This window comes from Triticum aestivum, chromosome 7B, assembly GCF_018294505.1.
Source record: "Triticum aestivum cultivar Chinese Spring chromosome 7B, IWGSC CS RefSeq v2.1, whole genome shotgun sequence".
Lineage (NCBI taxonomy): Eukaryota > Viridiplantae > Streptophyta > Magnoliopsida > Poales > Poaceae > Triticum > Triticum aestivum.
Window position 1 is genome coordinate 279,524,099 of NC_057813.1, and position 27,406 is coordinate 279,551,504.

Consider the following 27,406-nt stretch of genomic DNA (forward strand, 5'->3'; position numbering starts at 1 on the left):
GAGAGCGCGGCGGCCGACGGGCAACGGCGGCGGCAACAGCAAAGGAGTTGAATTTGGGGGAAGTGGCCGTGGGGAAGAACGAAGCGGGCGGTTAAGTCAGAAGTAGCAGTAGCGTGTTCCAGAAAGTGCGCTACTGCTAAGTTAGCTACAACGCGTTCCTTGATACACGTTATTGCTATTCCTTTCTCTTTCCCCCTTTTTCATTTATTTTTCTTTACATTTTTTTCCTTTCACCTTTTCTATTTCTTTCATTTTCATTTACTTTTCTATTATTTAATTTTATTTACTTTAGCGGTTCAACATAGATCGCTACTACTATGTGTAGTCTGTCGGCTAAGTCGTGGGAATTTTGATAGTAGCGCTTTTATCTTCAAGCGCGCTACCGCTACAACTGTATCTATAGCGCCGTTTACACCAGCGCGCTACTGCTACTTAGCGCCAGCGTGCTTTTTTAACACGCGTTACTGCTAAAGTTCTGTGTATAAGGTTTTCCTTAGTAGTGAGGAGAATGGTTGCGTCGGCCAGTGCGTATTACAATGTCGCCGATGCGTTCAATGTACTAGCCGATGATTTTGGTGCAGGAGTTGGAACAAGCGCTGGTGGTGGATTCGGTGGTTCCGATGAACTCCATGGACTCGATGGCGCGGAATGAAGATCGACCAATACGATGGCGGATGTGGTCGTCATTTTTGCAAGACCCTCTTTTGCGTTTGTCCTACAAAACTTTAAGCTTTTGTGTTCTATTGTTTGAATTTGAACTTATTTGTTGGAACTGATGTCAAATTCGATAATTGGGCGTCTTTGGTTTGTGGGTCGACGCGGCGGTGCCCGAGCAGACCCCGTGTAGCCGACCCGTAAAAAAACATATTCATCGAATATCCTTTTTTTACGGGTCCGTTTTGCGGGGTCTGAGTCTGACCTCGCCCGTGCTGACCTGCATATACATTTTCCGCGAATTGAAAAAGACTTATACGGGTTGGAATTTTGCGGGGTCTGCTAGAGATGCCGTAAGGCTGGTAGAATGAATAACTCTTCTTGCGGTGGAGAGTGGGAGCAAGGTAGGGCGGACAGAACAGGAGGAGCATGAGCTGCCAAAAAGGCAATCAAAAAGAGAAATCAAACACTGCTGCTACTGTGCACTCGAGATCCCTGGCATCTCATTTCGTGATCTGGCCTTCTCTCTCCTGAAACCTAATAAATAAATTTCGCAAAAAAAAGTAACCTAATAAATAAATAAACCTCACAAGTTCATGGTAATTTGCGTGTGTGTCCAGGCTAATATGCGCTCAGCGCTGATGAACAGAAAATTCAAAAAAGACAGCAGTTAAATTTAATTATCTTTAGAACTTTTCGTTTTCGGCGTCAAAGATGCTCAGTGTTGAGTATAATGCTTATTTAGAAAACATAATACGGAGTAATACGGAAGAAGGGATTAATCATTGATTCTTGGGGCCGAGCCGACACATGGAGCGTTAATCCAAACACAAACAGTGATGCATTATTGCCTCTTCTCTCCTCTGCTTGGATGGATGGTCAAAACCCCTGTTTGATTTGATTTGATCTCTCCCCTTGCCGTCTCCCATCTCCATCAGACCAACACTCCCCGACTCAACCTAACTCACTGCTGCTGCTGCCACCACCACCGCACCACCTCGAGCTGCGGCCATTAATGCGCTCCCTCCGCCCCTTGCCATGTCCAGGACCTGCCGCGGTCTGATTTGATCCGGCTGCGCGGCCACTTTGCTGCTCCGCTCCCCGACTGTTTCAGAACCAGCAGCCGCCGCGACAAGGAAGGATGGAGGAGAGGGCGCGGCGGCGGGGCACCGGCACCAGCGCGAGCCCTGGCCGCAACAAGGTCTGGGTCGAGCCGCCGGGCAAGAGCCAGCACCACCCTCCGCGCCGCTCGCCCCCGCCCGCGGCCACGGCAGCGGGGAAGAGGGTAGCGGTCGTCTACTACCTCTGCCGCAGCCGCCACCTGGAGCATCCCCACTTCATCGAGGTGCCGCTCGCCTCGCCGGAGGCCGGCCTCTACCTGCGAGGTGAGTCCACCAACAGATGCACCGCCCCGCCCGCCCTTTCAAATTCACCTTTGGCCCCTGATGCGATTCCTGTTCATGGCGCCGTAGATGTGATTAACCGCCTTAACGTGCTGCGAGGGAAGGGCATGGCGGCCATGTACTCCTGGTCCTGCAAGAGGTACACCCATTGATTGCTTTTGTCGAGGGTTCAACTTTCTTCTTTGGCTGGGCTGATCCGTGTAGCTTCCCGCAGGAGCTACAAAAACGGCTTCGTGTGGCACGACATCTCCGAGGACGATCTGGTGCTCCCTGCACAAGGCAACGAGTACATCCTCAAGGGCTCCGAGCTCCTGGACCGATCGCCGCCTGGTAAGTCGCACTCATAAACTCAACTCTGTTTGGGTTCTTCATCAGATCTTGCTCCAATTTGCCTTGTCCATTCTCCTTGACCTTGTATTGTTTCAGATCGCCAGCAGAATGGCCTTAGCAACACCAAGGCCGAGAGTCCCAAGCACCCTCAACAAGAGTCTCCTCAGTCGCGAGGATCGCAAGAAGGGTGCTCGTCATCGTCATCCCCGTCTGCTGTTATCAAAGAGGCCTCACCTCCAACTCCTACTCAGCAACCACAACAGCTGGCGCACTCCACATTTGTGCTATCATCATCTGCTTCCACCAACCGCGAGGACGAGCAATGCAGGACTACACATTCTGGCTCATCCGGGAACCTGTCCCCTGAACCAGTAGGAACTAACGTTCCATTATCAGAGGCAACCTCCCCTGGACCTTCCGAGTACAGAGTCTGCAAACCCATCGGAGCACAGGACGCGTCCACACAAACCGATGACAGTGAGAGGGATGTTCCTTCTAAACATAATCGCGCTGCAGGAATCCGTACAGAGGATTGTACATCAGATGCTGAAATTCAAGAGTGTCATGAAAGAAGCACGCAAGCATCGCCAAAGGTCCCTCTACTTGTTCGAGAATCACCACAGGTGTGTTCATCTGATGCTTCTCCCGGTGGCAGAGTTGAGACATTGGAGTCCCTGATAAGGGCAGAGGCCAGTAGGAGGAGTAGCTATAATAAGGTACTAGAGGAAGAAAATCTCTATGGACCAATGGGTGTGAAGCTGAAGCCAGCCAATTTGCTCATGCAGCTGATCACCTGTGGGTCCATCTCTGTGAAAGATCATCGTGGCTTTGGACTCATCCCAACATACAGACCACGGTTTACTCAAGTTGAATTCCCTTCTCCAATGTTCTCTACTCCTATGGCATTGCGGCACCTTGACAATGTTCCTTGTAGCGCAAGAACAATTGGAATAAGAGTTTCTGAGTCAGAGCATTTAAGTAGTGAAAGCTTAGTCGAGGAGAGTAAGCAGGAAGAGTCAGGGAGAGGAGAAATACCCACACTCAAACGCTCATCATCTTACGACGAGGATAGGTATGTCACAACACATTGTTCTGATTGTCGGCTATCATGTTGGCACCATGGACTTCGATGCATTATTGTCTTGATAGCGAGTTTTTTTTTTTTTTGCTTATCGGATAGCTGAGGTTCACATTGGTTAGTCGCACAATGTTGGACATTTATGATCTCTCGTAGAGCTTTCTTTTTTGAGAAAACGCAAAGCTTGTGTCTCAATATATTGAAAAGACTGGAAAGAAAATAAGAAATACAAATCCCCAAGAAGGGGTAGGATACAACAAACAGCAGGGCGCTGAGGTTTAGCGGACATCCCACTGTATGATCTCCCGTAGAGACTTAGTCAATTCATTTCTTTTCGCATTATATTGTCCAATATTAGAGATAGAAAAGATCAAAATAGAATCAAATGATGTTTGTTTTGAAGATCATAAGAGAATCAACCAATTAGTAGAACTCATTTCACTTTGTAACTGCAGTGAGTCACTAAATTGTGTCCTACCTAACTACCTAGAAATTGGCAAGGACTATCATGTTTTTAGTTGCTATGTCACCCTGCTATACAGTACCTTCCTTGAAAGTATGTTTAGTATTTTCAATATCTCTGGATATATTTTGGTGTTGACTCAGCATCTCCTCTGAATATGTCAGAGTGTATAGAGCGCCAGACTCTAGAAGGGATATGGAAAGCTTGGCTGAGTCGGGTAGTTTCAGATGTCTCCCACAGACTATCAAAATGATATCATGTAAGCAATCCAGAAGTGGAACAGCATTCTCCCCCAATTCTGATGTCATGTACAGCTCTAGTCAACAAGAACGTAGTACTGGATCCTCGCCACTTGGTTCATCAAGAGGTGCAAGCAATAGGATGACTGACCCACTAGGTAAATTATCTTCATCGAGGAGAGAGTCATTCCATGAGGAGAAGGACAAAATGATCAAGATCGAAGAAAGGTTAGTTGCTTCTCATTATTCTTATTTGTTGGCCTAGTTGTCTATCTGTTTCTAGAGATTGACGACATACACACACAAAAATCATAACCACAGGCTTGCTTCTGGAGCACGGGTTATAATCCAATCTGCACCCTTGTGTGAAGAAAGTGATAACAGCACAGAATCACTGTAAGGGGTTGTGTTACATTTTGCTGTGAACTTACCTTCTTTGGAATTTGCTGCTTGTCTTGAAGTTGTTCGGTTGAAAGTGCAGTTTGATTCTTTGTTTTTTTTAGCTGAGTTTGATTCATTTTGTAACCAGTGTGAATGTGATAGTCATTATTTTGTTACACCTTCAGGAAGAATTTGTCACTCCAGAGAGTCCGTACAGTATCTTACTCTGATCAGTTTGTCTCCTGCGTCTTGTATCAGTTTTTTTTAATAAACAACCATGAAAGAGCTTACCGTTCCACAAGGACCAACATAAAAAAAAATCAGAAACACATAGACTTAGAATTACAATCTTCTTTTACTATCTGTGGCTCAGGACCAGTCCACTGTAAATGCTAAATGCACCACTGGATAGCTTGTTTCTTCAGTAGTTCAAGGAACATGAACAGGTCACGGTTTTGCCAGGTTGGTGAAACTGTGACAATACTGGACCACATTTTAAAATTTAAACTCACATTAGATACATCACCTGTCAAACTCAATGCATAGCTCCAGTGGGAGCCTCGAGTTAGCTTTTGTTCCTATATAAAGCCTGAGCCTGCTTTCCAATTGACATAATGACGTGTTTGGTTAGTCGCATGCAGCTCATGCATGCCTTGGGATGCAAATTTGGCCTGTTTGGCGGAACGGTAGAGGATCCTCCTCGCTGTTTGGCAGTCTGGTTTGCGCTGAATTCAGTATACTCTATTTTTTCCTTTGCTACACTTGAACTTGATGTATGGACGTGGTGATTCCTTTTGCTAGGAATGAGATTCCCTGTCCGAACGTACCCAGACCACGATTTTTTGTTAAAAAAAGACCACATACGGTTTCATATTGACAAAAAAGACCACCTGCGCACCGTATTAACAAAAAAGACCACATACGTCATGGCGGCAGGGCCGACAGCCGACACGTGGCACTTGCCGGCACGGGCGCTGGCGGCAGGACCTGCCGCCGTGGGAGGTGGCGGCAGCCCAGGTATAACCGGTTTTGGAGCAAGGAACGGAACAGGAAGAGGCTGGTGGCCCCTCCCGCCACATCCCGTGGCGGCAGGTTTGCTGCGTGCGACGCGAAAATGTCTTAGTCCTGGCACTGCCGCTGCATGTAAGTATTTACTGGCTGCTGCACGTACGTGCTGATGCATGCAGGCCATTATATGCATGACCATATGTATACGCGGCAACAGCAAAGGCACCTGCATGGACGTACGGAGGTAAAAAGTCTAGCTTATACCAGGTCCCGGCCAGTAGTGGCAAACATTGCACGCAGCCAGCGAGGATCTAGAAGCTCTACAGATGGAGAGATGCAGCCGGAATAACAGCTATCCACAGGCGCATTGTCGCGCTCAGCAGCAGCATCTGCCGCCTACAGGCGTGGCGGCAGGGCCCACCTGGCCTCGCCCCGTTCTATCGCAATGGCGGCATGTCCCGCCGCCGGCGCCCGTGGCGGCAGGTGCCATGTGTCGGCTGCCGGACCTGCCGCCACGGTGTATGTGGTCTTTTCTGTCAATACACTGTGTAGGTAGTCTTTTTGTCAATACGAATTCATATGTAGTCATTTTTGACAAAAATTCCTCAGACCACAACTATCAGAACCGTAGGTAGGTACATCAAGATCCGAACCTTTCCTTCCCAGCGGTTCCTTTTCTCTCTCTTTGCTTCATTTTCCTCCTTATTCTGACTGACCATGGTCTGCCACACTCAGGTAAAGTTCTGAACCAAACTTGCCATTACTAGGCCCGATGCATGTCCCCATGCGGCTGTCACATGCAAGCTCATCATAAGGTTCCAGATTGTTTTTCTCTCTGGCTAGACCCCGTTTTATGTTTCGCTGTTTCCGTTTTACCGCTTTGAAAGCGTGGTCTGTACACCAAGCAATGTTATTCCCCTGTCTGCTCCATAGCCCACCATAGCCAACACTACGGTCCAGAAAAAATTCACATTTGTAGAAAGTCTATTCAATATACAGCCCAAGGAAATTCTTCATATTTTCACCGACGGTTCTCACTGATATACAACAAGTTCTTCAGAATAAATCTAAATTACATACAGATTTCCACCCATCAAAGTTCTTCAAAATATGTTCATTGATACATGATAGGAAGTTTGAGACAAGTAAACACAAACTCTAACTGTAAATTCGTACAAAACTACGAAACAAAACTTAGCGCTAACCCATGCACAAACTTGCACCGAAAAACCACTAATTAGCACAGAGAAGATTGGCGACCACCGAATCAAAGCACCAAACCAGCCTCTCACATCCTCAACATGCAACAAAAATTCCCACTGGGAGAGGGGGGGCCTGCAGCCCTCATCTCATGGCCGTCCTCTGCTCGTTGGAGGCAAACATGCCCACGAGGCACTCGCAGAAGAGGATAATGTTGCCATGGTGGCCAAATCCAGCAGAAACCATCCACCGTGGCGGTGGTGGTCGCCATCGCTCGACGTACTGGCCACCCACCTGCTCGCCGTTGTGCCTCTGCTCCGCGTGCTGTGGATCCACCATGGATCTTGACGCGGGAGTGCGCTCGCCGGCTAGGATCATGATTTGGTGAGGGACGGTGGTGGACTGTGTGAACAGAGTCGGGCCCGGCTGCATCTAGCAGGAGAGTTGACATGGAGCTTCTTGACCTCACATGGAAGAATTTGGGGAGAGTTGAGGCAGTAGTACTGCACAAGGCTGGATGCCCATCTCGTTCTGTGCGTGGGGAAGTGAATTTTCGTCGGTGAAGGAGGATGAGGGTGCCACGAGCCCATGACCGGCCATGCGTCTCTATGTGACCTACAATGGTTTCTATACCAAGAAGTCATGTGGTCTCTTATATGCCCCTCTGCCAAACATCATTTTGGCATCCTGCTGCTCGTAGAAGATCCTCCTATGAAGGTGAAATCTCTGTGACTCGTGCTTCACCCACGAGCCAACCCATGTGCTTCTCACCGAGTGTCGAAGCAGCCGGTGACGAGGTTTAGCAAAAATCAGCATGTATTGTACGTATAAAACAATGAAGAAATCCATATTTATACAATCAAATAAGGGGTGTAATTTGAACACAAGCATCGATGGAAGGCTCCAACTGCAAGGCCGCACGGCCCACATGAGCGGCATTGGCATCAAGGCAATGAGAAGGGTATGTATAAAAGTCTAAAGTACAGAAAATTAAACATTAAGAAGATATGATAGACTCGCATACTTTAGTTTTGAACAAATTATTGAGACCTTTCATGTTTTTAGAGTCATAGTTCGTACTTTAATTTTATATTATAAATTGCAATTCTTCTATTATATCACAATACAGTTTTTTATATACCATAAGAATGCAATGTAGATACACATTCTTTTATTAGACTTTTATTACTGACGTCTTCACCCCGTCTTTGTTTAAATCTTGGCTCTGCCCCTGCTAACGGGTCTTTCTCATCTAATTAAATACGATACAATTTGGCATCACTTTAGTTTCTAACAGTTCTTCCAGAATATAGATCTGAAGGGCGGAAAATAAGTAGGGTCGGAGGGAAGAGAGTTGATGAATGTACACAATTATTCAGTTGATGCCAGTTCTAGTGTCTGATCAAACGGGTCTTCGCAAGAATTAAGAAATTATTAGCAATGAAGGTGGAAGCAAGGTCTGCGCCGCTCCGTCTCTCGTGCCAAGGATTCATGTCGCGGAGCCACGGTTCCACTGGCAAGGCGGCTTTCGGCAGATGACGCTTGTAGGTGCTGATGGCCGGATCCGTGTCGCGAGGGTGCGGCGAGGTGTCAGCAGGTGGAGGTTGAGGTGGCTTTCGACAGATGACGCTCGCAAGTGCTGATGGCCAGATCCGTCGGTCGCGTGGGGGGATGGGGGGGGGGGGGTCAGCGGGTGGTGGTCGAGGCGGCGGCATGTTTCGGCAGACGAAACTCACAGGTGTTGATGGTCGGATCTGTCCTTATCGAACGACTTCGACGAGTGTGAGCTATATAAAAGCCATCACCGCTAGCCCGACATACAACCAAACATATATTTGGTTCCGAGAGGGTGGCACACTGGTTCTTTGGAAGTACTATTCCGGTTCCAATTGTATATTTGACAGTTCTTCATAGTGACCACCATGTTGCATCGGATGGCTACAGTGAGTGTGAACGATAAAAGGCCATCGCCGCTAGGCCGACACACACGCAAAAAATTAGTTCTGTACCGGGAGGGTGGCACGCCCATTCTTTCGAAATACTATTTCGGTTCCAATTATATATTTGACAGTTCTTCATGGTGACCACCATGTTGCATCGTACGGTTTCGATGAGTGTGAATGCTAAAAGGCCATCGCCGTTACGCCGACACACACGCAAAAAATTAGTTCAGTACTGGGAGGGTGGCTAGCCCGACACATCCAAAAATTGATCCGATTTCAGGGTGGTGGCACGCCGATTCTTTGGAAATATTATTTCGATTCCAATTGTATATTTGACAGTTCTTCGTGGTGACCATCATGTTGTATCAGAGGACATCGATGAGTGTTAGCGATAAAAAGCCATCGCCGCAAGCCCGACACAGGTCCAAAAATTAATCCTGTTTCGGGAGGGTGGCACACCGGTTCTTTGGAAACCTCTATTTTATATTGTCAGAACCATGCATACCCCCATAAAGGCACCCTCTTACATGTGTACGAGAACCTTTTCTATACTGTGGACGTTGCACTGCCTACACCCTTATACATAAAAAAACTATGTGCACATGTCGTTGCTTGGAAAACTATGTACACATGTCTTACGTGTTTATGCCGGTTTCTTGAAATGTTCAAAATACTTGCTTGGATCAAGGCCTACATTTTGCATTGTATAAAAAACAAGTCTATAGTGGATGAGCTCAAGTCCTTAAAATTTTCATAAAAATGAACAGGGCATAGAATTAGTGTCAAATAGGTTTGTTGTTATTCTTTTGTATGTGTAGACGCAGTATGTATTGGTCAAAGAATTCATACCAGTCAAAGAATTCATACCAATTGATATTGTTTAAACTGAACCGTCATTGTGCATTTTTTTACTTTTAAAAAAATTTGTGAAAATGCTCCGCATGACGTTGCTGTCATGGTCGGTTTGTTTTATTCTAGTTGGCTTGGTGCGCGTTGGAGGGGTCACGGGGGCTCTACGAGGCCTACAAAAAGCCTATGACATCATTCCCATAGAGAGCGCCTAACACACAACCCCCAATCCCGCCCCTCTCTCTTGGACTCTCTCTTCTTCAAGCCCAGTTCACCATGTCCTCGGACAGATGCTAATCTAATCAAAAAGCCTTCCTAACAAAAAAAATTAATCAAAAAACCGGTTCGTGGAGCTGGTTCTATCCTTGCGAACTTGGGCTATTTATAGTTGCTAATCTAATTTAAAAAATGGCGTGCTGCAGTTCGGTGCGTTTTCGATTGGAGTTAGCGCTGTTACACATCAGCTAGTGCTCTGAACTAGTTTCTCGTAGCTAGCGATGTTGCATGACAGCTAGTTCTGTCAGCTTATGTTTTTTGTGGAGCTAGCTCTGTTGTGTCAGAGCTGAGAACCAGCAGGGTCAAATACAGGGTCTCGTGATCGGTTTTCACAAATAGGAAGGTCAGACTCAATCTTTCGAAGCGTGGATAGCAAAAACGGCAAACTGTTACCATCGTTCAATGCGGCCATCTGTTTGTACAAAACGTCAAAGTTTGACAGACTGATATTTGAAAAGGCAGGATTCCCCCCATTCCATTTTGGTCTATCCCATCTCATTATTGCTGGGTGGTTGAACACCGCACGGGCTCACGGAGTGCAGCTGCTCTTAGCAATGGCCTCGAACTTGAACTCCGGCGTCATCTCGGAAACTTGTGGTGACCTTCCCACCTCGAAGGACTCCGCCGTTGATAGTAAGTTTCCTTATGATGCTTTGTTGCCTGTGCAATCATTTTGATTGGCTGTACATTCTTACGTGATTTCTCTCCTACAGAAACCGCCAATCGGAAAGGGTTTGAGGATACAGTTTCAGGGATGAACTGTTCTTCCCAGCGAGAGCTCAATCGGAGCAAGGATGCCGTCAACCTGGCATCAGGGTTCTCTAGCGACACTTCTCATTCACCTGCTGCTGGAGCAAGATGTGCGGAGGAATCTATGAAGGAATGCTACTCGGATGTTCACAGGTTAACTCATCAAAATTTCCTCCATATATTTTTTGTTCACGAAACTGCTTTGACACCACGCTAAATATTTTCAAGGGCCCGTGAGACACAACCTCCCTACGATCTCACCCCGGGGATGGCCGGCCGGCCGTCGGAACGATCTGCTCTTCCACGACCGATGCCATCTGCTGCCACGCAGCACGGCGAAGGGTCCAGCTCATATCCATACTGCGCTGACGAAAGGTAACCAAAAATGTTCATAGATTTTAACTAATCTTTCTTGGAAAACTTTCTTGACATCACCTGAAAAATCCGCATAAAACAGTAGGGACGGCAAGATCTGCTCTTCCACGACCGATGCCATCTGCTGCCACGCAGCACGGCGAAGGGTCCAGCTCATATCCATACTGCGCTGACGAAAGGTAACCAAAAATGTTCATAGATTTTAACTAATCTTTCTTGGAAAACTTTCTTGACACCACCTGAAAAATCCGCATAAAACAGTAGGGACGTTCGTGCCGTCGATATCGAAGCTGCTTTCGGCTGTCGCTCCTCCGCTCCATTCACTGTGCCACATCCGACAAACACTGGTTGCGAGCAGCGTGCTGAAGATGGCTGTTTAGAGGGCTACCAGCGACGCCAAAGGTGTTTTATCCGCCGAAAAAATTATCTTTTTATCATAAACTGTTTGAAAAATGTCCAGATGATTGTTCAGGGGTCGGGCCGGGGAAAGTCATAGCCTAGAACCTGAAGAAGATGGCTCTAACTACATCAGGAGAGCTTTCGATAGAGCCGCTGAGCGAGGTTCACGCATCGTCTTTGAGCCTGCTGAAGGGATGATATTTTCAACTGAACAAGAAGCCTATCAGTTCTACAACACATACTCCTGGGAGATGGGTTTCGGTATTAAATACGGCAACAAGTACGAGATAAAGAAAACAGGATACAAGACCAATCAGGATTTCCTCTGCTCGTGCGAGGTATCCTTGTTGTGCCATTCGAGTTTTAACTTTTTTTTCTAGTGTGATCAATTAGCGAGATCAATTAGTTGTTACTTGTTTGTCTAGGGGCGGAGCAATGTACTCCCTCTGTTCCGAAATATTTGTCTTTTTAGAGATTCAAATAGACTACCACATACGGATGTATATAGACATATTTTAGAGTGTATATTCACTTATTTTGCTCCGTATGTAGTCACTTGTTGAAAACTCTAGAAAGACAAATATTTAGGAACGGAGGGAGTAGGAAACACCAGGTCAGCGTGGACCAAATGCCCAGCAATGGTTCGACTGAAGAGGACATCCAATGATGGCTGGTTTTTCTCTCGAGTTGTTTTGATTCACAACCACGAGCTGGCAGAAACGGTTGGTGAGAAAAAAGTCTGGAAATGTCATAATGCCATTGATTCTTCGATGAGAGATCTCATCAAACATATGCGTTCAAACAATGTGCAAGTTAACAAGGTGTTTGGGGTCATGGCTGACATCCATGGGCGTGCTGAAGAAGTCCCGTTCGGCAAGAGGTGTCTGAAAAATCTTTGCGCATCAATTGCACATGAAGCTAGCCAGGACGACATCGCCAAGACGCTTGAGCTTTTTGCAACAATGCAATCCCAGAACCCTGATTTTTTCTATTCAGTTAAGACCGACATAGAAAGGAGAGTGTCTGGTCTCTTGTGGTGCCACTCGAAGAGCCGTGCTGATTACTGGTTGTTTGGTGATGTTTTGACATTTGACACAACCTACAAGAGCAATTTATATGAGATGCCTGTTGGGCTTTTTGTAGGTGTCAACAACCATTATCAGTCTACTCTTTTCGGTTGTGTTGTTTTGCGAGAGGAGACTGTAGAGTCATTCAAGTGGGCTTTTGCAACCTTCCTTGGTGCCAACGGCGGTAAAACACCAAAAACTATTCTCACAAGTATATATATTTTTTTAAATGGCTAGCTTCGCGCATCTATATGTTCAATATGCTCATACATGTCAGTGCAAAATCTCTTACTAGAAATTTTTGCAGATCAATGCTTGCAGATGGAGCGTGCGATTGCTGATGTTATGCCTTCTACTGCTCACCGTTGGTGCAAATGGCACGTGATGGAAAACATCAAGGAGAAACTTGGGACCTTGTACAAGAAAGGTACACCATTCCGCATAGATTTCAACTATCTAACCAACGAGATGATGACTGTCGAGGAGTTTGAATCTGGATGGCAGTTTCTGGTTTCTAGCTATGGACTACAGGATAACAGGTACATGTAGGATGTGTTTCACTGCAGGGATAAATGGGCCAAGCCGTATCTTAGCTCTAACTTTTGTGCCAGAATGTCAAGCACACAACGGAATGAGTGCATGAATAACGTTCTTAAAACTTATGTATCACTATCAGCACCGCTCAACAGATTTGTGATGCAGTATAACAAACTAATAGCCTCTCGTTGCGAAGAAGAGGACTTTGAAATGGCACATACAAAAAAGGTTTCCTTCTTTCTTCTTGACAGTACAGTAAATAATTACATTCATAAATTATCTGACTAGCAATAAAAATAGCGTGCTTAGCTTACTGAATGCATTTTGGTCTGTAGGATGGTAAGGTGTTGCATAGCAATGTGCCCAGCGAGCGTCACGCCTCCAAGGTCTATACTCGTGCTGTGTTCAAGTTATTTTCTGCTGAGTTGTATGAGGCAGGCAGTTACGTCGTGAAAGATCAGAATGTGGATGGCCGCGTTGTCGTGCAACATGTTGACTCAGATAGCCGTGCACACTGGTGCAAAGTAAGCTATGTGGTTATGGTTGATCGAGAAAGCGACACTTACAACTGCGAGTGTGCCATGTATGAGCACATGGGGCTTCTCTGCCGGCACGCTCTGAGAGTAAGTACATATATTCATATTGTACCTCGTTTTGTTTTTCCTTATTAATTATTTAATTTCGCTAGGTAATGATTCATGTTGGTGTTCTTCGCCTTCCGACTCATTATGTGATGAAGCGGTGGACTAGAGATGCCCGGGACATTTTACCTGATCATATCAAGAATTATCAGAGAGACTCGGATATTGGGGTTTCCAAAACTTTCAGGCACAATATTTTGTACGTGCGTGCACTGCAGGTGGTGAAGGAAGGTAACCTATCAGTGCCGCTTTTCAATCACGCAGTCCAGAAGTTGCTCTCGCTCGAGAAAGAGCTCAAAGCCATGGCTGCTTCAGAATCTGAGACTAGTCAGCCAAGTACAAAGATTGGGAACAGCAAGGCTGCATCACAAAAGCCCAATGTGCCCAACTTTAGTGATGTTCAACCTGCTGATCATGTTACAGCTCTGTATCCAGAGAAGAGACCATCGCGTGGCCGCCCCAAATCAAAGAGAATGAAATCGGTAGTTGAGCGTGCGGTGGAAAAATCTAAGGATGCATGCTCTGTTTGCGGATCAGAAGATCATTTTACTGAAGATTGTGAGTGCTTGAAACTACCAGATCAGAATGACGGCTCCAGCTCTGAAGATAACTATGTACCAGAATCTTGCTTCGATGGTTCCGGGGATGATGGGCAGGACCGGTTCGACAAGGATCCCGTGCCCGTGGAAACTTCAGAAGCTCGGACAACTCGCTTGATGGCATCTGCATCAACGACACCTCTCGCAGCCCGTTTCGCTAGTGCAACTGCTACTGCATCTCGTCAGTCCAAAGTTCCAAGCTCCGGCGGAAAAACTCCTGCTAGACGCAGATGCAGCATATGCAATGAGCATGGACACTATAAGGTGTCTTGTCCACTAAATGATGAACCAAAGAAACCCCCGAAGAAGGTTCGATGCGGCAAGTGCGGCATGGGCACACACTATGAATCAACTTGTGGTGGCAATACAACCTACAAACGACCTCGTCGTCTTCATTAATGCAAAGTTGTCAACGTTAACTTATGTTTTTCCTATTATTGTTGTACCCTTAAAGGCGAACATGCCATGTTGTTGTACCCTTAATGTTTGTACCTCGCTGAATTTGTTACTCTTACTCCAATTCTATTTGCAATGGTGATGTTTTGTAGTTGATAAGCTTAAACATTAAATCTGAAGTTTTGCTTCCATTTTGGATTATATAATGCTGCTAGTGTTTCGCTTTAGACTCTTGGATCCGATTGAACTGATCAACCAAAAATCAAAAACACGTTTTTCTCTGTCTACTTATGTTACCCATTTCACCACAAAAATGTTGGGACATTGGCTTGTCGATGCTTGTTGGCCCTCCAACTGACCTGTAAACTTACCCAAGGGTGCCTATATTTTGTCTGATTAGTAAAGGCCATTGGTTGATCTGTCAAATATAACAGATACAAAGTTGCCCTGCTTCATTATGTTCGTTTTTTCAACATATTATTTTGGTTCCAATTGCAGATTTGACGGTTCTTCATGGTGACCTACATGTCGTATCGGACGGCATCGACGATTATGAGCGATAAAAAGCCATCGCCGCTAGCCTGTTCTAGTTTCCAGTTCCGGGAAGGTGGGATGCCAGTTCTTTGCAAAATACTATTTTTGTTCCAATTGTAGATTTGACAGTTCTTCATGGCGATCCCCATGCCGCGTCATGCATTTCCTAGTACAACAGTTTTGTATGCGATCCCCATGAAAATCCATTGTTATGTATATGCTTTCTGCCAACTAAGTCCCAAGTAGGTTGAACAACAGTTTTGTAGACACTCTCTGCACATGTTTTGTAGATGTACTTACCTGAGTAAGTAATAATTTTAGAACCAGTTAACAAGACTACCTTGCACTGGTTGTTGCTAACGCCAACCATTTCATTGAGTATACGCTCGTTAAAAGTAAAGTGTCAAACTAGCACATGGCTATAAACAGAAAAAGGAATCACAAGTGTTCTGAAGAAAACGAAAACATGTACAGATGGGGCATGGCTATCGGTGGGGCCCAAACAGAGCCGAAGATGGGTCAGTAAACGAAAGCAGTGTCAAATCCAATCTCTAATGGCCCGGACACAATAGAGATGCAGACCAGTTGTTCAACAGATCTCGGGACACACTCACGGATGAGGAAAATACAGGCTCAGTCTTTCTGTAGGTGGCGTTACGCATAGGGCCAGTCTCAGTACCTGCTTTTTCAGGTAGCAGCCCAAACATATCTCAACTTTTAGTAACTATACAGAACCGTTCATGTACTCTCCATTGGTTAAAGTAACCTTATGTGGGTTGAGTTCCATATCAGAACATCTCAAAAATGGGTTAAATACGATCCTATTTTGTATGATACTCTCAAGAACAGTGTACTTCTATATAGCTTCTGTCAGATATCTAATGCTTGGTATTTTCTGTTTGCTACTGCACCGGCTCCTCTCCTAGTTGATTCTGAAAGGAATAATAAGTCTAATTAAAATATGGATTGTTTGCAACCGAGGTTCAAAGGGATTGCATTGCATTTTTTTTAAAACAGCATCAAGTTGCACAAAAGTGTGTATAATACAGGTAAGTTATATTCAAATGGTGCAAGCATAATGCTCAGCCAAACACCGACCAAACAATTATGGTTGTCTTTACTGACAGACACTAAACAAATACTCTGATTTACTTCCCGGAACTGGGAACTAGCATAGGCTAGCGGCAATGGCTAGCCTTAAGTCCTAAATAAGTGAGAGTTACTTCTGATTTAGCAATACTTCTGATTGTAATTTTAGGCCTCCACGATAATGAAAGATTAGGCAAAAGGCAGTTCATCACAAACAAAGTAGAATTAACTCAAATAGATACATAAGTGTAGAATGAACTAACCTGAGAGCTACAGGTAGTTGGCAGAAGCACGAAATGGCATCACTTGACCATAGTCTGCTTAGCACCTCCTTTTGGACCTGTCCTAAAAAGGTTCGCCAAGTTTATCTTAATATTTTGAATCTCGAAACACTAAATCTGCAGCAACTGAATGTAAATGAAAAGAGCAGCAATAGAAATATGCACGCACACAATGTGCTAATTTTCTATATCACAAAATTCCTACATCTAAATTGGGTTCCTAATCCACAACACATATTCATCAAGAAGATTCAAATCCAACACATATCAGTTTAGGACAAAGAAGGACAGGAAAGCGGGAGGAGGAGGCTCACGGGTAGGGGTAGGTCGAGCTGCTGGTGGTAGCCTAACACAGAGGAGGTCCAGGGCGATAACCAGCAATCTGGCTGCGACCCAGCCTGCACTGAGCACGGGATCTTCAGCGACCCATGCGTGCACGGCTCCATCTGGACGGCGTGGACCGCGAGCGGTGGCTTGGGGTGGGAGGAGGGGTTCCACAACGGGGAGCACCTCCGCTGAGGTGGCGTTAAGGCGATCGCCGTGTAGTTGCTCCTCTGGCACCTGGGGGGAGTAAGAGAAGAGGCGCTGAGAGCGTGGTCGTCGGAGGAGGGGCTGCCGGATGGAGCGACGTGAGGGGCGGCACCCGGCGGATCCAGAGCACCCACGCACCCGGCGACCCTCCATAGGCTCCGACTGGCGAGATCCCGCCCAATCCTCCTCTGACCACCGCCGCCGATGTGTGAGCCCACTCGGAGGTGCGATGGCGACGGGAATGTGCAGCGCTTAGAAAGGGGAGGGGGAGGTGAGATCCTGATGAGCGAGCTCCATCCACGACCCGGTCTGCGAGGACAGATGGCGGTGCCGGTGCGCCAGCCGGGCGGAGAGGGGCGGTGGTGACTCCAAATCGCGGCGTGAGGAGAGAGAGTGCGGCTTGTCTTTTGTCCGGCTGGGGAGACAGAGAGAGTCGGCGTGGATCGGGCACAAACCAAATCCGTTCACAGACCAGTTTCCGTTTCGCTAAGGGCATCCTCAATAGTTGTAGGAGCATCTCCAACAGCCGCGCTAAACTAACGTCGCGCCGTAAAATAGGTCGTTTTAGCGCGCGCGCAACGCGTCAGGGCGCTCCAGCGGGCGCGCAAAAACGGCGCGCGCTAAAACGGGTTGGGCGCGCGGTCAAAAACAATTACCCGCGCGGCGTATTTCGGGCGCCCACTACAGCGCGCGGCACACTCGAGCGCTCGCGCCCGCTCTTCCTCTCGCGCTTCCACCCCCGACCGGCCGCGCCGCCGCCGCCGCCCGCGCACCCCGGCGACCGTCTCAGGCTTCCCCGGCCTATCCCCGCGCGCCCGCGCTTCCGCCCATCCCCTCCTAGTACCGCCGGCGCCCGCGCGCCTCCGTCGTCCGAGGAACAGCGCCCGAGCGCTCGCTGCCGCGCCGCGCCCGCAAGGTGTTTGACAAAACGCCTACAAGGTATGTATTGCTCAAACTTCATGAATTTGGTGCATGTTTTGAATTGTAGTTTTTATATTATAGTATTGAACATTGTAGATGAGTTCGTCGTATGATTCTTCCGAAGAAGAATTTGATATGGAAGAGGAGGAGGATCTTGCAATGATCGTAGCTATGCATATCAATAAAAAACCGAAGCACGGTGGTTCGGTTATGGGTCGGGAGAAATTGGAGAGATAGGATTGATGCCCATAACAGATTGATGAAGAACTATTTCGTGGAGAATCCCACATACCCGGAGTCGTATTTTCGTCGCCGGTTTAGGATGAGCACCGACTTGTTCAGGCGCATTGCAGAGAAACTAGCGAGCCATGACCGGTTTTTCCAGCAAAGGAGGAATGCTGCCGGAGAGCTCGGGCATAGCACTTTTCTGAAGGTGACAGCCGCTTTGCGTATGTTGGCATATGGTATCCCGGCTGATCTAGTTGATGATCATTTGGCTATGGGTGAGAGCCAAGCCATCATGTGTGTCAAGTGCTTTGCAGTGGGAATTGTGCAAGTGTTTGGCGAGGAGTATTTGAGATCTCCCACTGCTGAAGACGCCGCAAGGCTATTGGCGATGAACAAAGCGCGCGGCTTTCCTGGCATGCTTGGCTCAATAGATTGCATGCATTGGAGTTGGAAGAATTGTCCAAAGGCATGGCATGGGCAATTCCACGGCCAAAAAAAGGGTTCCACTATAATCCTTGAAGCGGTGGCCGATCAGGAGACTTGGATTTGGCATGGATTCTTTGGAATGCCTGGATCTTTGAATGATATCAATGTTGTCAACCGGTCACCACCGATGAATAAGATTGCAAACGGTGAGTTGCCACCTGTGCAGTTTGTAGCAAATGGCCGTACGTACAACTATGGCTATTATCTAGCGGATGGCATCTATCCAAAGTGGCAAACCTTCGTGAAGCCGTTGAAAAAACCGGAAGGTAAGAAAAATCTTGATTTCCACAATGCTCAGGCGGCGGCTAGAAAAGATGTGGAGAGAGCATTTGGGATTTTGCAAGCCCAATTTGCTATTGTGAGAGGACCGGCAAGATTTTAGGATCAAAAAATGCTTTGGTACATCATGCACACTTATGTGATCATGCACAACATGATCATCGAGAATGAGCGTGGCCAAGATTTAGACTACTCACAGTATGAGCTCTTGGGACATCCCGTGCGAGTGCGGCGGAGGGCTGAAAGGGTAGCCCGTTTTGTTGCCTCCTATCATGCCATTCGGCGTCCCGCAACGCACAAGGAACTTCAGAATGATCTAATTGAAGAGTGGTGGGCATGGCATGGACGGCAAAGAGCATGATGATATCTGCACTCGACATTGTATTGTTCATGAACTATTTGTTGTGTTGTAATAATTTATTTTGAACTATTTGTTGTTGTACTGAACGGTAAACTATTTGTTTGAGTTGTAATGATTTATTTTGAACTATTTGTTATTGATTTTTATTTTGTTTGTTTGATCATTTTTGCTCATCTTCTTTGAAATGTACATGTTGTTTGTGCGACGAGCGCGCTGTATTTTTGCGCCCTGCTGGAGCGGCGCGCGCGCTGCATTATAGTGCCGCTGCTGGAGCCAACACAGACGGGCGCGCAAAACCAGCTGCAGCGTGCTAATAGGTTTTTTACGCGCGGCGCTTTAGCGCGGCTGTTGGAGATGCTCTAAGATAGGTGTTGGTAAATTTGTCACCTAGGACATAATAATGATGTGGCATGTATTAAATGTGGGAAAAAAACAAAGTTGTATTTCCTCCGTTCAAAAATATTTATCATCAAAATGGATAAAAAATATATTTAGAACTAAAATACATCTAGATACATCCTCTTTTATTCATTTTGATGACAAGTATTTCCGGACGGAGGGAGTATGTAGATTAACCAACAACTTTTGCACAAGCTCCAAGGTGAAATAGAGAGCAACCACATTTATTTTCTCACCATCTATTGGATAGCTTACATACAACCCACTGGAATAGTTGTATGATAGCTTGTTGGTTGATGACATGGGCATTTTACCAACAAGACTAACATACAACCTGTTGAAGATGCCCTAAAAGGTTCCAGCCGAATGAGCACGTGATCGTCTCCTCGCAATTCGGACAGACCCATACGCTCCTGCTCTGCCAGCTATTTATAAAAAGCTGCCTAGGTCCACGCATAAAACAGGTGAGACGGCTGTAGAAAACCAAAAAATGGTGCCAGACTTTTCGTCAGGCCAACCCCGCACGAATCTCCTCACAAGTGTGTACGTCAGCGATAGTTCTGACCATGGTACGTCGGCGATATATATGCGACAAATTTTATCTACAAGCAGTGGTACTGTGGTAGTTACCTCCTACTTATTTGACTGCCACGTGTCTCCAATTTCTGTGCAAGCCAGATGGGTTAGCTGATTGTACAAGGATCCATTAGCTCAACTAACAAACTAGATAATTCAATTTAGTAATTAAATAATTGCCATACGTAACAACCTACAACGACCTGCTAATTTCTTGGCCGCGTGGCATGCACGTTACTGGAATGGATAAGTGCATAGTAGGTCCACTCTATACTATCCTACTTCGCAATTAATGAGTATGTAGTATATGTATATTATTCATTAAGAATTAGGAGTGCACTACAAAAATGAATTAGTAGCATGTACTTTTTTTTCTGTATGACATATTTTTATCAATTTTCCTAAACTTACTATGGGGTGTTTGTACATGACATGCAAATTATTAAATGTAGACCATTCATAAGAGAGGGAGCATATTCACTCAATAAGGGAGAGAAAATTTAGAAATATTTTTGCACAAAAAGTTGTATGGAGTATATATACATGCAAAATGTAGTACAGAGTTTTAAAATAGTATGGAGTATATGATATTTTTACAAAGACTGGAGCATATCCACGCATGAATAATAAGTATGTGTATATGAACTTTTTATTAAGTATCGAGAATACAAAATAACCTTTTGGGGTCTATATACTATAGTTTTTTTAGAGATGGAGTATATTTTTTGAAGTATGGAGTATGGAGTATGGAGCATGGAGCATGGAGCATGGAGTATGGAGTGTGAAGTATGGAGTATTATTGTTGGAGTAACACGTTATGAATTACATTTTCGTCCTTCTAAAAAGAGTATGGAGTATATCGTTATTAACATATATGATCTTTTTAGAGTATGAAATATATATATATATATATATATATATATGTATATATATATACAGACGGTCTATTTTGCTAATATTAGCAGAATAACTATTCTGCACACCACTTCGGCATTGCACGCTCAACAGAAGCGCATTGCATCATTTTGACGACGAGCACTGCAATAAAGACTAGTGAACTTCGTGTCGAAAAAAATTGTACGCGGTGTTTTTTCGGTACTGTTTTCGCTCTAATTTTTTAACCGTTTATCGGAATGAGGCGTGTAATATACCATTGAAAAGATATGGATTAGACGCAACTTCGATATATTGAACACTTTTCGAGATTCCACACGGTTTAAGAGCAGTTTTGAAAATAGTACAGCGGATGATGAGTGGCAGCGAGCGTTTTTTCGCGTTTTTTCTAAACCGCTTGTCGGAATCAAGCAAATGATACGCTGTTGGATAGATATTGTCGAGGCGCATCTTTTTCATATATAAATCTTTCTCTAATTCGTTACGGTTTAAGAGCAGTTTCAAATTTACTAAATCGCGGAATTCTGTTTTTCAAGTTTTTTAAAAATTTTGGTACTGTTTTCGCTCCAGTTTTTGAACCGTTTGTTGAAATGGGGCGTGTGATACGCCGTTGGAAAGCTACGGACAAGGCGCAACTTTCATATGTTGAAATAGTTTTGAGATTCTTTACGGTTTTTAGTTAATTCTGAAAATCGTGCGGCTGACTTCGAGAGGCAGCGGCTGTTTTTTCGTGAAATTTTTGCAAACCGCTGGTCGGAATGATTCAAACGATACGCTGTTGGAAAGATATCGACGAGACGGAACTTTTTCATGTAGAACGCACTCTCTAATTCTTTACAGTTTAAGTGCAGTTTTAAAATTAGTGAAAAGCGGACACTCTGTTTTTTCGCGACACCAAAATCGTCGTGGGACAGAAAAACGCACTGCTTCAAACGGAAAACCGCGCTGCATCGGACAGTCATGTGAACTGCATCGTTTCTTTTGTCGAACACAAAATTTTCTCATACGAGTTTTATTGTCTTTTTTTCAAACTTTTTGTGAATGAGAGTGGACTGCAGAGAGGAGGCAAGTGACCCGTGACATATATCGAAGTGAACCTCATCGCTTTCTTTATTGTTGCGCTAAATTTTTTAGCACTTTCATTTTGGACACAAGTGAACAACATCACTCTAAAAAGTGAACCACATCCGATGACCAAAAGCACTGCATGCGTTGATGTAGTCGACTGATTTTTAAAGCACACGAAACAATTTTGCACTTCATACATAGATGAGTGGACTGCATGTCTTTTCGTGTATTTTTCCTATTTGTTTTTCTTTTCTTGTTTTTTGTTCGCCTATACCTATAAATTAACCGCACTACACAACAAAGTCAAGAGTACAACATCCAACAATTAACTGCACTGCTTAAGGCATAACAAGTTTTTAACGCAAAAAAAGCATCAAGAATAAACAACCATTTTTTGGTTCCCACGAATACGCACTGCACTACAAATATGAACGCTGAAATAAGCATCTGAAACTCCATGGGATCCAACTGTACTGCTGTGTATTAGGTGGCTACCGAACTACACGCTGCTATGTGCAAAACCACGCGCATGTCGCCGATGAGCTGCACGGCGTCGCCATCAGTACTGCTTTTGTCGGGGGCGCCTGTGGCCTCGTCAAGCATAAATTTTTTGACAAGAAAAGAACACAAGATCCCCGTGGACGAGCTGCACCTCCACACGCGCCGAACCACACCGCAATTCCACCGTCGCTAAACCGCACTGCAATTTTTGCAACGTGCTTACCCCCCAAAAAAAAGAACAGCACATCCACGGGCGCCGAACCACACGACCCCACGCACCGAACCGCACGCCGTCGGGGATGAGCTAGCACAGCCATGGTTGCACTGCACACCACGGCAGCGGCTTCCACACAGGAGGGGAGTGGGGCGGCGCAGATTAGGAGAGCTCCGCCGCGGGGCTGATGCAGGGCAGCAGGGCAAGGCAGGGCCACGACAGAAAGAACATCTCATCTAGGCAGGGGCGTGGGGGGAACCAGATCAGTGCTGGTTGGTGGCGACGTAGACTGGGCGCGAAGGATCTCGCTGGATCCTCCACGAGGGCGGCGCCGGAGGAGAACCCTCCTACCTCTTTTTTCTCTGCCCGTGGCCTCCTACCTCCACTTAGTGGACCACATGCCCTGGACGGGCGACCTGCAAACGAAGACAGGAACGAGGGTGAGCAGGGAATAGGCGATGCAGCTCGTCGGCATCGGGGAACGGCGTCACACCTCGAGAATGGGCGGATCCGGTCAGGGGAGAGGGGAGCCCTTCGGTGATGGAGATGCAGTCCAGAGACGGCCGAGGGAAGATGGGGGGTTGGTTGCCGCATCCATGGCCGTCGCGACCGATTCCCGTGGTGTAAAGGCATGCCGGGAGCCGATGGTGGCCGGAATCCGATGGTTGATGCCACGCCAGGAGCCGATGGCGGCCGGATCCGGCGGTTTGAGGCCCCGTTGGGGGCTGGTGGTGGCCGGATCCAGCGGTTTGAGGTCGTGCCTGGGGCTGGTGGCGGGCGGATGCGATGGTTGGGACCGCGCCGGAGGCTGTTGGCAGCCGGATCCGGTGGTTCAGGCCACGGCTGGGGCTGGTGGAAGCGGAGGGAGCGGGGAGGAAGAAGGTTAGGGAAGCGGGGAGAGGAAGGAGGTGGGCTGGGGGTGAGGGGGTGCGGGGCAGGGAGAGGGATGAAGAACGTGGGGTTGGGGCTGGGGTTAAGGTGGTTAGAGGTGGTGCGGCGCCCAGGTGGGGAAGAGATTGTAGCTACCAGGTTCGATCGGAGGTGTTATCAGAATAAGAAAGCGGTGTGCAGAATAAGACTCTTAAGGGTGTTATCATAATAGACCCACCATATATATATATATATATATATATATATATATATATATATATATATATATATATATATAGTATGAACTATAAAGTATTTTAGTTCATGTATCAGCAAGCCATGTCCATGTCAAAATTTAATCAAATACAGTTGCAATGATCACACATAAAATAGTTTTTTTGTAGCAGCCATACAAAAGTATGTAAAAGGAGAGGCAATAATATGGAGTATAGATATACAAGAGTATGTTTTACGTCATTACAAGATGCAACTGATCAACAGATGAAGTACATGGCATGTACGTACATGATGTAGATGTGATGTCAATATGTCATGCATGTATGGTGCATCATGGAGACTAGCAAGCATCGATCTATAGCTTTATTCGTATAGCTGACTAGCACGACATCTGCTCCGTCCGGCCGGGGTTCATGATCGGCTAGCCATTCGGCGATGATGTTTCTTCGTGCCTGAGGAAAGAAAAATGAGAACCGTCTACGCTGCCGCGAGGACGCCGACGAAGTTAGAACTGGCGTATAGCTTTCGTCGTCGTTGCAGCCGTCCACCACATTGGAGCAGCCATGTCGGCGCAACTCTTCGTCGTCGTGGCCGGCACCCGCCACCAAGCCGGAGAAGTAATCTATCATCGTTGTTGGCGCCGAGCATGATAATCAACCATAGGTTGTCGCCGTGCTAGAGATGAAGCCATACATCGTCGTTTTCATGCCGCGCGGGAGCAGGCAGCGTTCTCCGTAATGAATCATAGAACCATGTACACATGGCTGCAGGTGACTACAGAAGCCTCTCGCAAAAAAAAGTGACTAAAGAAGCCAGAAAAAATAAGAAAACAATCAAGAATCTGTCAAAATGAAACCAATCAAGAACAGTATGAATGCTTTGATGATGCATGGATCTGTTAAAAAACATGTATCCGAGCTCCTCATCCTGATCCAGTTGGCTGCAGTCCCGATTTAAGTCATACTCGAACTGTTATTTTATATTTTTCGGACCCCCCCCCGATGTTTTAGGTAATTCATCTACGGGTCATATTTAAGTCAAACAATGTTCTTTTAAATCATCTTTTAAACCGTAACTCCGATTTGAACATGCTATATATGAAATTTGATTAGAAAAATATGTAGAATATGAATATGAGATTATTTTCACCTATTAAGTATTATAAAATGTTATTTTGGAATATATTTAAGTTAAATAAATGATTTTTTAAATCATACATATCTTTTAAACCGTAACTCTGATTTTAACATATTATATATGAAATTGTATTAGAAGAATATGTGGAATCTACATATGATGTTAATTTTACCTGTTAAATATTTTTAAAATATCGTTTGGGGAGCAAACTTATAATTTATAGCGTAAGATCCGTTTTCCTTTCGTACGGGCGGCGACCCAGATTGCAAATAAACACTCCACTATAACAATATAGGGAAAAGAAAACATTGATAACTACACATGCGTACCTCTGAAAAATGTCGCAGGGAAAAACAACAGATTTTTCATTGCGAGAGTGAGAGAAAGCGAGAGAGAGAGGGGGAGGGAGGAGAGAGACGCCTTAGGATTAAACATATTCAAACATGTTTTTTTTTTGTTTTGTGTGAACATCGAGGCCATCGCCGGCAAGGGCGAGAAGGAGGATAAGCGGCAACACAAATATGATGCCTCGCAAAAATAAAGAAGATGGACCTATTGTGGTCTTGGGTGATGGTTGTTGGGTTAAGAATGTGTGTTATGTTTTCTCTCCCGTTGCAACGCATGGGCTCTTTTGCTAGTTAATATAATACCAAATGGGTTGGTGGAACCTAGTCTAACCCGCTATGACTCTGTGGCAATCTAAGGAAAAAACACGCTCAGATCTAACGGTGGATTCTTAGGTGGTAGTTACCACTAGGTGGTAGAATCTATTTTCTATATATATATATATATATATATATATATATATATATATATATATATATATATATATATATATATATATATATATATATATATATATTAGCACAAATGCCCGTGTGTTGCAACGGAAGAAAAAAAAAATTCTCGGACCCTTTTACAAAATGAACCCAATGCGCAGAACACAAGATTGAATCTGGTTGTGCAGATGTGGTAGCGATAAAAGATCTCAAGGGTGGATGTTTGCCCCCTTGTCTTCGCGGACTTTGGTCATGCAGCCTCATAAATTTGAAAACCTTTTCTAATTTAGTAGGAGCTTACACATAAATTTGAGTTCACATACATGTTGCTTATCCTCAATTCTCCATGGGTAGAAGTGCGCTTAAGGGGCAAGTTCTGACAAATTTTACATACTACAAAAAAATTGGGTGCAATAACATCTGAGGAGAAATTCAGTAATTGGTATCTGAAAAATAAGTGACATGCATAAGTGAAGTTTGTTTACTTTGTTTCGTACGTATACATATAGTAGCCGGTTACTTTATTTATAAAGTAGGGTAAAAGCCTATTTCGAGAGATACGTATCGTAGCCATATATATCGACATATGTACAACAGTATTGCGTTTGCCTTGAACACTAAATTCAGTCTTTCAAAAAAATAAATCTGTAGCCATAGTGAAGCCTTCTGGCATGTGCATGAACCAAACACTACATTAGCTTCCTTTTGAATTATGAAGGCACCAACTACAAGTTATGTAAGTGTATGAAAACCAATCATCAAAGCTGCAAAAAAATGCATCAGAAACAGAAACCAATGTAGGAGAAAAGCACTGGCATCATCATGGTCATGCTCATGACCAAAATCCATGAAAGATTGGCTGGCTAGAACCCGTCGACAGATCACACACATAGAGCGTGCCGGCTGGCCGTTCCAGCCTATGCATAGAGCGACGGTGAATCCGGAGACCCAATCCGTGCTTTATTATTAGGGAGATATATATATTATATACTAGCAAACATGTCCGTGCGTTGCAACGGGTCATAAAAATTCTAATAGTTCAACAACAATTCTCTCTCCCCTCTCCCTTGCCGCCACCAGAGGGTGCGTCCAGGCAAACCCCGGCCCACGCCAGTGCTGGCAAGGTTCATTTCTCTTCACTCGGTAGTCGGCGACATGGGATGTGGCAGGGCGGCGTCCTTCTGCTGGTGGTGGGCGTTTGTCGGATCGGTCGGCCAGATTTCCTTGTTTGCTTGGGCAGAAGGTCCCAGTGGACGACGGTCGTGGCGTGAGGTGGTTCCCGGTGCCCCTCTCGTCAGATCTGAGGCGGACTATCATAGCATGCGGTTCTCTTCATCGGCTGCTCCAGATCTCCGGGGTCCATGCTCGGAGGTGTTGGTGGCTGGCCTGGTTGGTGACGGGGTGGAAGCTTGTCCAGGGGAAATTTCTGGCCG

General features: G+C 45.6%; 2 protein-coding genes across 8 annotated transcripts; one reads left to right on the forward strand and one right to left on the reverse strand.

The window, feature by feature from the left end:
- Positions 1 to 1,551: 1,551 nt before the first annotated feature.
- LOC123155777 (protein SOSEKI 3) lies at positions 1,552 to 4,775 on the forward strand. Its single transcript, XM_044573904.1, has 6 exons — positions 1,552 to 2,039; positions 2,127 to 2,196; positions 2,272 to 2,387; positions 2,484 to 3,459; positions 4,093 to 4,395; positions 4,489 to 4,775. Exons 1-6 carry the CDS (start codon positions 1,796 to 1,798, stop codon positions 4,565 to 4,567), a joined length of 1,788 nt encoding a protein of 595 aa, XP_044429839.1. The 5' UTR covers positions 1,552 to 1,795; the 3' UTR covers positions 4,568 to 4,775.
- A 1,768-nt stretch (positions 4,776 to 6,543) lies between these two features.
- LOC123155778 (uncharacterized) lies at positions 6,544 to 17,483 on the reverse strand. Of its 7 annotated transcripts, none has more exons than XR_006477610.1 (3): positions 16,807 to 17,483; positions 16,475 to 16,551; positions 6,544 to 7,519 (listed from the first exon to the last, which is right to left on the reverse strand). XR_006477610.1 is itself a non-coding variant. In XM_044573905.1 (3 exons), the coding sequence occupies exons 1-3, from the start codon at positions 17,174 to 17,176 to the stop codon at positions 7,384 to 7,386; spliced, it is 588 nt and encodes a 195-aa protein (XP_044429840.1). In that variant the 5' UTR covers positions 17,177 to 17,483; the 3' UTR covers positions 6,544 to 7,383. The 7 variants fall into 7 exon arrangements, 1 of the variants encoding a protein (XP_044429840.1); XR_006477609.1 differs by having other exon boundaries at positions 6,544 to 14,409; XR_006477607.1 differs by having other exon boundaries at positions 6,544 to 16,054.
- Between the last annotated feature and the right edge of the window lie 9,923 nt (positions 17,484 to 27,406).